At 37.7% G+C, this 13,019-nt stretch overlaps 1 protein-coding gene across 2 annotated transcripts in view; it reads left to right on the top strand.

Annotated features, from left to right (window-relative positions):
• Positions 1-6,610, top strand: part of ADAM10 (ADAM metallopeptidase domain 10) — a 155,326-nt gene extending 148,716 nt beyond the window's left edge. For both annotated transcript variants that reach the window (XM_051821954.2, XM_002718210.5), the window contains 2 exons: positions 247-373; positions 4,364-6,610. In XM_051821954.2, the coding sequence (XP_051677914.1) occupies positions 247-373; positions 4,364-4,458 (222 nt within the window). In that variant the 3' untranslated portion in view covers positions 4,459-6,610. The remainder of the gene's footprint in view (positions 1-246; positions 374-4,363) is intronic.
• Positions 6,611-13,019: the final 6,409 nt, after the last annotated feature.

Raw genomic sequence — 13,019 nt, 5'->3', positions numbered from 1 at the left:
GGCTTCCCCTAGAAGGTGAAATTATGGATGATTTCTGTTTTAACCTTTGTACTTTCTTTTATTAAGAAAATTAATTTATATGTGCATCTATATGATAAGTGATGTGTATATATAGCTCCCAAATGGCAAATGTTCTTTAAAAATTAAAATGTACTATGTAATATGTTCTTATCTGTATTTTATGTAGTATAAAATATTCTAAAATATTTTATAGTTTTTACAGTGGAAAAATCCGTTTATTTCCAGGCTCATTGGTGGGCAGTGTTGCTTATGGGGATTGCCCTGATCATGTTAATGGCTGGATTTATTAAGATATGCAGTGTTCACACTCCGAGTAGTAATCCAAAGTTACCTCCTCCTAAACCACTTCCAGGTAAGACTATCTGAGTGAGGTATATGTTTTATAACTCGTTACTAGTTAGCAGGTAGAACTGAATTGTACTTGAGTTTTTAGTAACTAATACAGTGTTTTTGTCCTTGAGAATGGGGTTACTGAATGAATGATTCAGTTTGTGTTTAAGTATGCTTTTTATCAATACTCTGTAGTACTGTATTTAGTGCTAATTTATTCTGAGTGTCTAATAATAATGTATTTAGGGGCAGGAGTTTGGTACAGTGGTTAAGATGCTTTTTTGGGACATTCTTAATCCATATCAGAGAGCCAGGGTTTGACTCCTGTCTCCACTTTGTGTTCCAACTTCTTACTAATATGTACCCTGGGATGCAGTATGTGGGTTCCTGTCACCTGCATGGGAGACCAGATAAACTTGCCTCCTGACTGTGGCCTCACCCAGTTTTGGCTATTATGGGTATTTGGGAAGTAAATCAGCACGTTGTTTGCCTTTCAAATAACAGATAGATAAAAAAATTTAAAAATATGTATTTAGAACTGAGAAATTTGATTTTTTCTTGGTACTTGTTTTCTTGTTTTTGTTTCATAATCTAATGTTGTCTCATTTTTACTGTGGTAGTTAAGCTTTTTTAAGTTATTGGTCTTTGTGTTATAATTACGCTTCTGTATTGCTTTTTAAAAAAATTTTTAACTGATACATAAAAATTGCACACATTTATAGTGTGGTGTTTAAATACATGTATACATTGTATAATACTCAAATCAGAGTAAAGGTATTTGTTCTAATATTTATCTTTTTTTTTTTTCAAGATTTATTTATTTATTTCAGAGATAGAATTACAGAGACAGAGAGAGGTCCTCCATCTGGTGGCTCGCTCCCCAAATGGCTGCAACAGCCGAGCTGGGCCAATCCAAAGCCAGGAGCCAGGAGCTTCCATGTCTCCCATGTGGTTGCAGGGGCCCAAATAATTGGGCCATCTTCTACTGCTTTCCCAGGCCATAGCAGAGAGCTGGATCAGAAGAGGAGCAGTCAGGATTTGAACCGGTGCCCATATTGAATGCAGGTGTCTCAGGTGGCGGCTTTACCTGCTACACCACAGCACCGGCCCCTGTCATTTCTTTATTGTGAAACATTTAAAGTTCTTTCCTGCAGCTTTTTAAATTATTTATTTTATAAAGGTTTATTTTATTTATTTGGAAGACAGACTTACAGGGAGAGAGATCTTTTATCTGTTGGTTCATTCCCCAAATGACCACAACAGTTGGGGCTGGGCTGTGCTGAAGCCAGGAGCTGGAAATTCCATCTATGTCTCTTACATGGATGGCAGAAGCCCAAGTAATTAGGCCATCTTCCATTGCTTTCCTAGGCATATTAGTAGGGAGCTGGACCAGAAGTGGACCAGCTGGCACTTGAACCAATACTTGTATGCAATGCCAGCCTTGCAGGTAGTGGCTTAATCTGCTCTGCTGCAATGCCAGCCCCAGCTTTTCTTTGTGTTTTGTTTTAAATGCAGTTGGTAATCATCCATGGTCATCTTCCTGTATAAAGAGCACCTGAATGCCTTTTGCCTCTCTAACTATAACTTAGTATCATTAATCAGCCCCCCAACCCCAACTCATAATCACCATTCTACTTTTAATTTCTATTAAGATCAACTTGTTTAAATTCCATGGATCATGTGGTACTTGTCTTCCTGTGACGAGCTAATTTCGCTTAACATAGATACTTCCCTATCCTTCCCTGCTGGATCTCATTCTTTTTTAGATCTCAGTACTGTTTCATTGTGTATATGTACCTTTATTCACTCATCAGTTGATGGCCACTTAAGTTGTTTCCACATCTTAGCTGTTTGTGAATAGTGCTGCAGTAAATGTGGAAGTGCTTATCATGTATCTCTTTGACGTACTAGTTCCTTTCCTTTGGATATATACCCAGTACTGGGATTGCTGGTTCATATGTTAGTTGTATTTTTTGAGGAATCTGCATATTGTTTTCCACAATGGCTGCACTAATTTGCATTCCCATCAAAAGCATAAAGGAGGAGTTCCTTTTCCTTCCTCCCTTCCTCTCTTGGAGGGGGATGGAGCAGAGGAGGAAGCAGGTAGTAAGAGAATTAACTGGTTCACTCCCCAAATGCTTGCCCAAGCACCAGGACTGGGCTGAGGCCTTGAACTCTATCAGGTCTGCCAGGCAAGTGATAGAAACCTAATCACTGGAGTCAGGAGCTAGAATCCAGTATTGAACCCAGGTATTCAGATATAGGATGTGGGTATCTTAAATACGGCTTCCTTGTTGTGGTTTCGAATGTGAATTTCCCATCTCTGTTCCTGTTTTCATTGTGCTCTTGAAGTATTTTCTGGCACATAAGGTTATTTTCCCCATGGGTGATGGCTTATGGAAACAGAAAGATCCCTATCTGTAGGAGAGTCTTAGGATAGAGGCTGTATTCAACAAGTGACTGCAGTCAAGTATTCTTTTTTTTTATTTTATTTAAAGATTCATTCATTTATTTGAAAGGTAGTGTTACAGAGAGGCAGAGGCAGAGAGAGAAATAGATGTTCCATCCACTAGTTCAGTACCCAAATGGCTGCAACAGCCAGAGCTGGACCGATCTGAAGACAGGAGCTTCTTCCAGATCTCCCACGTGGGTGCAGGAGCCTATGGACTTGGGCCATCTTCCACTGCTTTCCCAGGCCATTAGCAGAGAGCTGGATTGGAAGTGGAGCAGCTGGGACTGCAACCAGTGCCCACATGGGATGCTGGTGCCAGAGGCGGTTTCTATACTGGCTATGCCACAGCGCTGGCCCCTCAAGTATTCCTTATCCTTGAGAGCAACTCAGTTTTGCTCTCCACTCTAGCTCTTGAGGAGACAGCATTAGAGGAGCTCTTTAGAGTAAACTCTCGACGTTTGGAGAAGGGTAGAAGGCAGCTGTTCCAGATTATTTGATCCTCATCTTTTGATGTCTCCCCGTTTCCCTGTCTTTGTGGCTTTTGTGCTGCCCACAGGCTACTTTATCACAGCAGGTGTGGGATCAGACCCTGTCCCAAGGCCATGGCAGGGGACAGCCAAAACTAAATGACAGCAATTTTCTCTGCTACTTCCTCCAACAAATCTCTCATGAAGCGTGCTGCCTCAGGCCAAGTCCACTACCATACACCAAGTAATTCAAAACTAGAAATGTTCTCTGATTTTCTCCATGTTCTTCCACTTATGTTACCCATTTTGGAACAAGAGAGCCCACTAATCAGGCTAGGATGGTATCTCAGTGTGAATCAGAGATATTTGATTTTGTTGTCATTGCTTTTCTGAAATTCACAATGTTATTAGCGCTGTAGACTTTTTGTTATTTTTAAGAAGGTTTCTAAGAGCTATATGACATTTTAAAGATACTGTTGTCAATGTGGTCTTGTTTAGTAAAAGTATTTTACTTGTGTATTGATTTCATTTAAAGTAATCAGCAACTTTAACAACTAGCTACCCTTTACTGAACACTTCCAAAAAGTGCCAGGCACATTTACCTGAATTCTGTACTCTTCACAACAGACTGTATGGGCTCTCAGGCTTGTTTTATACACCACGCACCTCAGTGTCTTACACTTGAAGTCTTTTTTTCGGACACTTCTCTCTTTAGCTCTGTCCTCAAAATCTGTGATACTGATGAGGTGAGCATGTCTAATGCTTGTGGTTAATAGGCATTTGAAATGTGGCTAGTCTTGATTGAGATGTGCTAAGTTTCAAATACACATCAGATTTAGAGGACATTATAAAAGAAAGAAATAATTTGTTAATTTTTTGTTTATTACATGTCAGGTAAATGAAATGGATGTTAAAATTATTTTGCTACTTTCTTATTTACATTTTTGGGTGGTTTTGGCTGTGTATGTGGCTCATATTATATTTCTGTTGGTCAACACTGATTTAGAACCTTTCTTATCACAAAAGCAGAAATTTTTTAAAAAGATTGAAAAGCTCATGTTAAGTCAGTTACATTTTTGTTTGTGACTCACAGGCACTTTAAAGAGGAGGAGACCTCCACAGCCCATTCAGCAGCCCCAGCGTCAGAGGCCCCGGGAGAGTTATCAGATGGGACACATGAGACGTTAACTGCAGCTTTTGCCTTGGTTCTTCCTAGTGCCTACAATGGGAAAACTTCACTCCAAAGAGAAACCTATTAAGTCATCATCTCCAAACTAAACCCTCACAAATAACAGTTGAAGAGAAAATGGCAAGAGATCATGTCCTCAGACCAGGTGGAATTCCTTAAATTTGAAAGCCTGAAAATTCCAATTTGGGGGAGGGGGTGGGAAAGGAACCCAATTTTCTTATGGACAGATATTTTTAACCTAATGGCACAAAGTCTTAGAATATTATTATGTGCCCTGTGTTCCCTGTTCTTCGTTGCTGCATTTTCTTCACTTGCAGTCAAACTTGGCTCTCGATCAACTTTTATCACAAATTGAAATATATTTTTTTCAACTGCCAGTCAAGGGTAGGAGGCTCGACCACCTCAACATTGGAGACATCACTTGCCAATGTACATACCTTGTTATATGCAGACATGTATTTCTTACGTACACTGTACTTCTGTGTGCAATTGTAAACAGAAATTGCAATATGGATGTTTCTTTGTATTATAAAAATTTTCCGCTCTTAATGAAAAATTACTGTTTAATTGACATACTCAGGATAACAGAGAATGGTGGTATTCAGTGGTCCAGGATTCTGTAATGCTTTCCACAGGCAGTTTTGAAATGAGAATCAATTTACCTTTTTCTTCTGATGGAGTTGGTTCATACTTATTTTCCCTTTATCTAATGACTGCTGTGAGCACGCGTGGTGATGCTGAAGACCACTATGCAGTGCTGTGCTAACTGGACACGAGCACCGTGCCACTGCAGAGTTAGTTCCTTATGTGAATGTCTGATTCTGCTTACGTATTGTAAACTGTCTAATTCAATTCCATTTTTTCATTGATAGGTGAAATTTTATTCATGCTTTCATAGAAATTATGTCAGTGAAATGATCTTTTTATTTGTAGCCTACTTATTTGTGTTTTTCCATATATCTAAAGAATGCTAATTATGTTTTTTGTCTGATATGGAAAAGGAAAACTGTCTTCATCAAAAATATTTGAACAGTTTTTTCAGCATATCATCACTGATCATTGGTAACCACTAAAGATGAGTAATTTCCTCAGCTAGTAGTTGAAATTGTAGATAGGTCTTCTGATATTTTTTTCCCTAAAATATTTTAACAGTAATGAAGGTGAAACAGCACAATGTCCCATTCCAAATTTATTTTTTAAGCAGATGTAAATAATTGGCATTTCAAGAAAGAGAAAGCAAAAGCATTTAATGTATTAACAGGCTTATTGCTATGCAGGAAATAGAAGGGGGCATTACAAAAAATTTTAAGCTTGTGACATATTTATTGCTTCTGTTTTCCGACTACATCACTTAAATTAGAAATAAACAGCTATGATTTTCCTGGCTTCACATAGGAAGCAAAATTTAGGGAAGGTTGAAATGATTTCTGTGTTTTTGGCTTTTTTTTTCCTTTTTTCTTAAGAGTATAAGGTTTACACAATCATTCTCATAATGTGACGCAAGCCAGCAAGGCCAAAAATGCTAGAGAAAATAATGGGATCTCTTCCTTGTAAACTTGTACAGTATGTGGTGACTTTTTTCAAAATACAGCTTTTTGTACATGATTTAGAGAAAAATTTTGTACATGAAACCCCAGATAGACTATAAATAATTCTAAACAAACAAGTAGGTAGATATGTATGAAATTGCTTTTAAATCATTTAAATGCCTTTGTTTTTGGACTGTGCAAAGGTTGGAAGTGGGTTTGCATTTCTAAAATGGTGACTTTTATTCTGCAAGAGTTCTTAGTAACTTCTTGGGTGTGGTAGACTTTGGAACATGTAAATTTTTTGCTTGTAATGTTATCCTGTGGTAGGGTTTGGCAGGTGTACACTGCCGTATTTTATTTTGAGTCTAAGTTAAATGTTTTCTGAAAAGAGATATGTGCACTGAACTCTTTCCACTGCAAATCAAGATGTGGTAAAACAAAAGGATCAAGACAAATGAGATCTAATACTACTGTCAGTTTCATGTCCACTGTGTTTTATACAGTATCTTTTTTGTTCACTTTGGAAATTTTTACTAAAAATTGCAAAAAATAAAGTATTGTGCAAAGATGTAAGGTTTTTTGAAACTTGAAATGCATTAATAAATAGACTTGATGAAATCAACTTGAAGGTTCTATACTCTTTGAACTCTGAGAACTATCAAAGGAAGCTTCTCACAAGGCAGCTTTTCCTTTCTAAATGAAAGAGTTTGTTGAGCAGAAAGAGTATTGTCTCTTCCCATGCAAGTATAGATATCTTAACTCCTAGTCTGGAGTACATGTAGAAAATTTCCAATTAGATTTTATGTGTGTGTGTCCACACAATGGACATTTTAAAATAATTAACTGTTGGTGTTGTTTTTCTAATATCCAGTGCTTGTCTTGGAAGAGCTGAATCATTTTGGAAATTTGTGGTCTTGTTTATATGTGTTCTTCAAAGTTTTGAATGCTACTTATTTATTATGATAGTCTTTCATGATAAGTATATGGGTGTTTTAAACTTTCAAACTAGAGTTTTTCTGTTTTGTCAAATTTTTAGAAAATGCGATGAGAACTGACATTTATGTTATCTCAGAAAGGAATTGTCAGCCTGCAGTCGTGCCCTGCACAGAGTGATCTGTGCTCAGTTTTTCTTTTTTTCAAGTGAGACTGGCTATAAATAAGTCATATCTGTTAAATAAGTAAATATGCAGTACTTTTACAATAGAGATACTTTATTAATTTAGGAACATCAAAATATTTATTATGTTTAGTTATCCCTAAAATCAATATTAACTCAGATAACTACAAGCTTGGCATTTTTACTTGTAATCGCTTAAATTTTATATAATTTTCTTGAAGAGTAGCAATTTCATAAATTTAGGCACCAACTGAAAACCAAAATCAACAGTAACATGAACTATTGCAAATTCTGTACTTAGTGTTCCCCATAGTGTCAGATAACATACAGTTTGGACAAGGACTTACTTAAGAAAAAGGCAGTTTCATAAGATCAGTCTTGTTTCCTGAGGTATCTTCAATACTTTGTGGTGCTTTGGTTACTCCGTTATTGTCCTATCCACAGACTAGTGAAAACAAGATTTGCTCAAACTGAGAAAACTGCTGTACTCTCTAAATTTTTTTTTTTTTTTTTAATTAGAGCCCACTCCAATCTTCTGATTCACTCCCAGATAGCCTCAAAGGCTTGGGCTGGGCCAGGCTGAAGTCAGGAGCTGAGAACTTAATCAAGGTCTTCCGTGTTGGGTAGCAAGAACCCCATTACTTAAGTCATCACCACTCCCTCCCAGGTTCTGTATTAGTGGGAATCTGGAGTGAGGAATCTGAGCCAATGCTTAAACCAAGCACTCCAGTGTGTAATGTGGGTATCCCAACTGGTGTCTTAAGCACTAGACCTGCCACACATTATACTCTTAAGGCTTTGTTTGTAGTCTGTATATTTCAAGATGTAGTGATTATTCTTTCTGTTAAGATGGTATTGGTGTCCTTGGCATCTGTGAATCCGTGAGTGCTTTCACTTGAGAAGACCTGTAGTTTCTCATTTCTAATCAAAGGTATCAGCATCGGTATAGTAAATCCATTATCAACTTGGACTGCCCATCCTCACAGGTACAAGAGGAAAGAATCCATTACCCAAATTTCAAGGGTCAGGAGTTCCCAAAATTAGGGAACAATTTAGATGTAGTTTTAAAGGAACTGCCAAGGACAGTTAATATTCAGAGAAGTCATTAAAGTTGTAAGAAATTTTAGTATCTTCCAAACTATTTTTGACTTACAAGAAACTAGAAAGAAAGTCAATTTTCTCCACAGAAAAGCAGCTTCAGTTTTAGCATCTCTCATTTTAAATTCTTGATTGAAGACAACTTCTGTTTGATTTATTTATCCTATTCACTGCCACTTTAGTTTTTGCAACTGAATCCCACCTGTTTATATGGTTAGAATGTGAAAGTTGAGCCCTTGTGTTCTACATTGCTGTATTGTTTGGTGTATCCTAGTTATATTCATATATGCACTGTTTTCAGTAGAAATTCATATTTCATAATTGATAAGGTTTTCAGAGTGTCTGTTCTCTCCTATACAAAAATCAACAGAATGCTAGGTTAAAGCAGATTGTTGAGCAAAATATTTATTCTCTTCCTGTTCTTTCGTGAAATCCTCACTAAAATGACAGTGATAATCCAAGGACAAGGTGAATTGAAGAGATAAGAACAAGAACAAAAGTTTGGAAACTGCAAAGCAGATGGAGGAGTAGTATCTGACTTGACAGACCCAGGAAAGCCAGATCCTAAACCAGCAGTGGAAACACAGAGAATGTTCTGGTATGCACTGTTAAGATTTGGGGACATAGCCTTCAAGACTTTCTCTATGCATACAACTAAAAAGCATAATGCGCACACTTTTGTAACTTATTTAATGATAAACTGGTATTGTATCTATACAACTTTAATGACTGTAAAGACTGTGTTCTAAGGATGTATTGTATGTTTTTAAACCAGTTTTCTATTATTTGGATATTTAGGTTTCCGATTGTTCATTATTTTAAACAATCCTGTAAGGAAATCCCAAGACTAATAATAATAAAATACATCCCTAACATGAAATTGCCAGATTAAAGGCTTTTTAAAAGTCACTGATAAAAATTATGATACTGTCTTCCAGGTGATAGATGTGCAAGTTATACTCTTACCATTAGCATGTAAGTTTTTAAAATCTGAGAGGCCCATGCTTAAAAATCCATGTGTATGCTACAACATGAACTTACTAGAAATAGTAGAATACCCCTCCTTAATTGAATTGGTTAGATCTGGACTTAATTCAAAGGGCAAATTTAATGCCTCAGTTATGGTCTCTAAATATAATTTTCTTCAAAGGAACCAGACTGCCCTGGATAAATGGACTGATTCCAGGTATACAGACAGAAATGTATGAGACAGTCCTAGAAATCTCTCATAATCAGTGTTCTGTCAAAAAAATTGAGGAGGCACCTTCAAGGTCAAAGCTGAGATACTTTTAGCATCTGTTAGGATGATATGTGCAGAAGATCAAAACTCATTGTGTTGAACTCTATGAGTTGATGATCGTGTAGAGGATCATAGTTACATTTGGAAAAAAATTCTATTCAAGTTAAAGTGAGAGAGTTAAGGTATTACTATATTGTCCCCCAATGGCAAATGGCTCTAGACAATCATCAGCAGTGACTGCTCACCTCACAAATGGATTGCAGACAGATTTTGGGTCTCCTAATGGAAGTATCTCTGCCATCTATAAGGCAGTCCTGCCAACAGTCAATTTTGGTCCTGTTCAACATGGGAAGCAGGATACACAGGCTTCCAAATCCAACCACCACTTAACCAGAGGTATAGGGGACAGAGGAACAAGTGATACCATGAGGGATTTGATCGACAAAATCCAGACCCAGGAAAATCACAGTCCAAATGATTCTGGTTCTTCAAAAAAAATAAAGTGCAAGGGAAACAGAAAAAGATAGATTCAAAGAGACTTAGGAGATAGAGCTAGGAAGACGATTTATAGACTTTCTTGATCCTTACCCTGATTTGTACAAACTTAAAAAAAAAATCATTTAGTGTCTTGGAAATTGACTGGATTTTTTACGGTACTCAGGAAATTTACAGTTATTTAGGTGTGATAATGGTGCCAAAGTTGCATTTTTTAAAAGGAGCGCTTGTCTTTCAGATATGCATGCTGAAATATTTAAACACAAAATGATATCATGTCTAATGTATACTTAAAAATAACTGAGTTGGAGTTGGGCTTGTGGGTGGGGCTACAGCTGAGTCAAGATCAGCTGTGAGTTGGTAATTGTTGAAACTGGGTGATGGGTACTTGGGGATCCATTATCCTATTTTCTCTTCCTGTGTTTGTATTTGAAATGGTCCTTAAAAGTATTTAAATGTGAATTGAACTCATAGATTAGTTTATTCATGACTATTTTTATTTTAGTAGTAATTTGTGATAATAACCCATATTCATAATGAATTTTTATAATTTTTTTAGTGAAATTGATCTTGAGCCAGTCAAGCTCATATAATTAATTATATTCTGCTCCAGTTACAATGAATGATTAATTGATTTCGACTGCTAGGGTAAACCCTTGAAGCTTTCAGTCATTCAGCAATCTTAGCAAGTGGGCCATTAGATCCTTCTTTGGTCTCTAAGTTTTGCAGGGCTTGCTAGCTAATTAAGAAGAATATATTCTGTTGAACATGTCAGGGACTGTGATCAGATTATCCACATTAAGCCTATGTGTCCCACATTGGAATAAGTGTTAAATAGCTCAGTATAGTAAACTAGATTTTTCTACCTTTTCTTGTTTAAATGAAAATAATCCTCAGAGGTGGAAATGTATCTTTTTAAAAAGATACCGCCAGATTGGTTCTTAGTGTAAAGAAATTTGAATAATTTGGTATAGTGTAGGTTTCCTTCTATTAAAAAAGTACTTACATCAGTTTTAGCTCATTTTTCTAAAAATGAAGACTATTTGATAACAATTAAATGATTATAGTCATTCTATATGTATGTTTTATTACTTTCTCCTCCTACCTTTTGGGCATGGACATTAGCCTTCATATTTCTAGGACCAAGGATTAGTTGTTATCAATTAAGGTATCAGTAGCTTGTGATTGATTTCTCATGATTTAGTTTTGTGATTAATTTTTGTTTTTCAGAAGTGCTGTGAATAGCATCTCTGATTAGGTGAACTGCTAACCACTTTTCCCCTTCTCAGCTGAAATGATGTCAGAGACATGTTGGGATTTCTTTGGCTCCTACTCATTTGCTGGCATACATGGACCAGTTACCTGAGCCATTCATTGGACAGGTATTTCTGAAGCACTGGGCTGGGCCAGGGCCTCTGCCAGATGATAAGAATGCAGCAGTAACATTAACAACGTCCCTGCCCTGGTGAAGTTTATTGTGATACAGATATTAATCAGGTAACCATGTGACTAAATGTGTACTTCAAGGTCTTTGGTGAGCCAAGGAATGATAATGCAGATTTAGGATTGTGGGCGGGGATGGGGACCAGTCAGGAAGCTGAAGGAATGCTTTCCTCTGAAAGTGAAGCTTGAGCCAAAATATGAACCAGGAAGAGGTTGAATATGTTTTTTTTTTTTTTTTAAATAATGTTGGTTATTTATATTCTGGGCATGGAGCATATTTTTCTTTGGGGAGAGAGAGATTAATTGTAAGCCTAGCTATCTAGATTTCTGTCTTTATTTTAAATTTTTTATTTTATTTGAAAGGCAAAGAGACAGAGCCTCCATCTGCCATTTACTTTCCAAATACTCACAGCAATACTTAGGCTGTGCCAGGCCTAAGCTATGAGCCTGGAACTGCAACTGGGTCTCCCAGGGTGCACATTAGCAAGAAGCTGGATTGGAAGTGGAGTAGCCAGGACACAAACCAGACACTTTGATATGGGATGTGAGCACCTCAAGTGGCAACCTGACTGCTGTACCACAGTCTCTTGGTGAGAGCTTGTGGTCTGGTGGAGGGATAGAAACCAGAAGTAGTAGTCCAGGAATTTGTGTTGGAAACTATACAAAAGCAGGGTGCCTCAGAAACTCAGAAGATGTATGTGTTGAGTATGGTAGCTAGTGAGAAGAAACCAAGATGACTTCCCAGAGGAGTTATGTTGGAGTGTTTTGGTGTCTTGGGAGATGTTCGCTCGAACTTGTCCTAACACTGTCTCAGAATTTAGAAATGATGACACTTTAGGGGCAGTACCTTGACTGCTTCATGTGGTGTCATACTTCCTGCTGCTTGGTGTGCTCATTTCTTTACTGGGATTGCCCTTCCCTCTTGGTTCTATAGGACTACACTTAATTTTCATGAAAAAATTTTTTCTTTTTTGGGATTTACTTATTTTGAAAGTCAAAGTTGCAGGGAGAGAGGAAGAGATAAAAGAGTGAGCTTCCATCTACTGGTTCACTCCCCAGATGTCTGCAACAGCCAGCACTGGGCCAAGCCAAAGCCAAGAGTCAGGAGCTTCATCCAGGTCTCCCATGTGGCAGGGGCCCAAGCACTTGAGCCATCTTTGTTTGCTTTTCCCATGCCATTAGCCAGGAGCTGGATCAGAAGTGGAGCAGCTGGGACATAAACTGATGCCCATGTGGGATGCTGGCTTTGCAGGCGGTAACTTCACCTGCTAGGCCACAATACCAGCCCCTTAATTTTCATTTTTTATTTGAAAGGCAGATGCATGTATGCGTACACACACAGATATCTTCCCTCTGCTGGTTAACCCCCCAAACATCCACACCAGATAAGACTGGGCTAGGCTGAAGCCTGGGGCCTGGAAGTCAATTTGGGTCTCCCACATGGGTGGCAAGGACCCAGTTACTTAAGCCAACTGCCAAGGTGTGCATTAATAGGAAGCTGGATCCAAAGTGGAAGAGCTGGGACTTGAACCATGTACTCCAATATGGATGTGAGCCTCCCAACTGGCAACTTAACTGTTGCATCAAGTGCCCCCCACCCAATTTTTAACATTTTAGTGAAGGATGTGTGCTTAATAA

This window comes from Oryctolagus cuniculus, chromosome 12 (genome assembly GCF_964237555.1).
Source record: "Oryctolagus cuniculus chromosome 12, mOryCun1.1, whole genome shotgun sequence".
Lineage (NCBI taxonomy): Eukaryota > Metazoa > Chordata > Mammalia > Lagomorpha > Leporidae > Oryctolagus > Oryctolagus cuniculus.
Note: the sequence above shows the minus strand (reverse complement) of the source record. Positions and strands in the feature narration are given on the sequence as shown.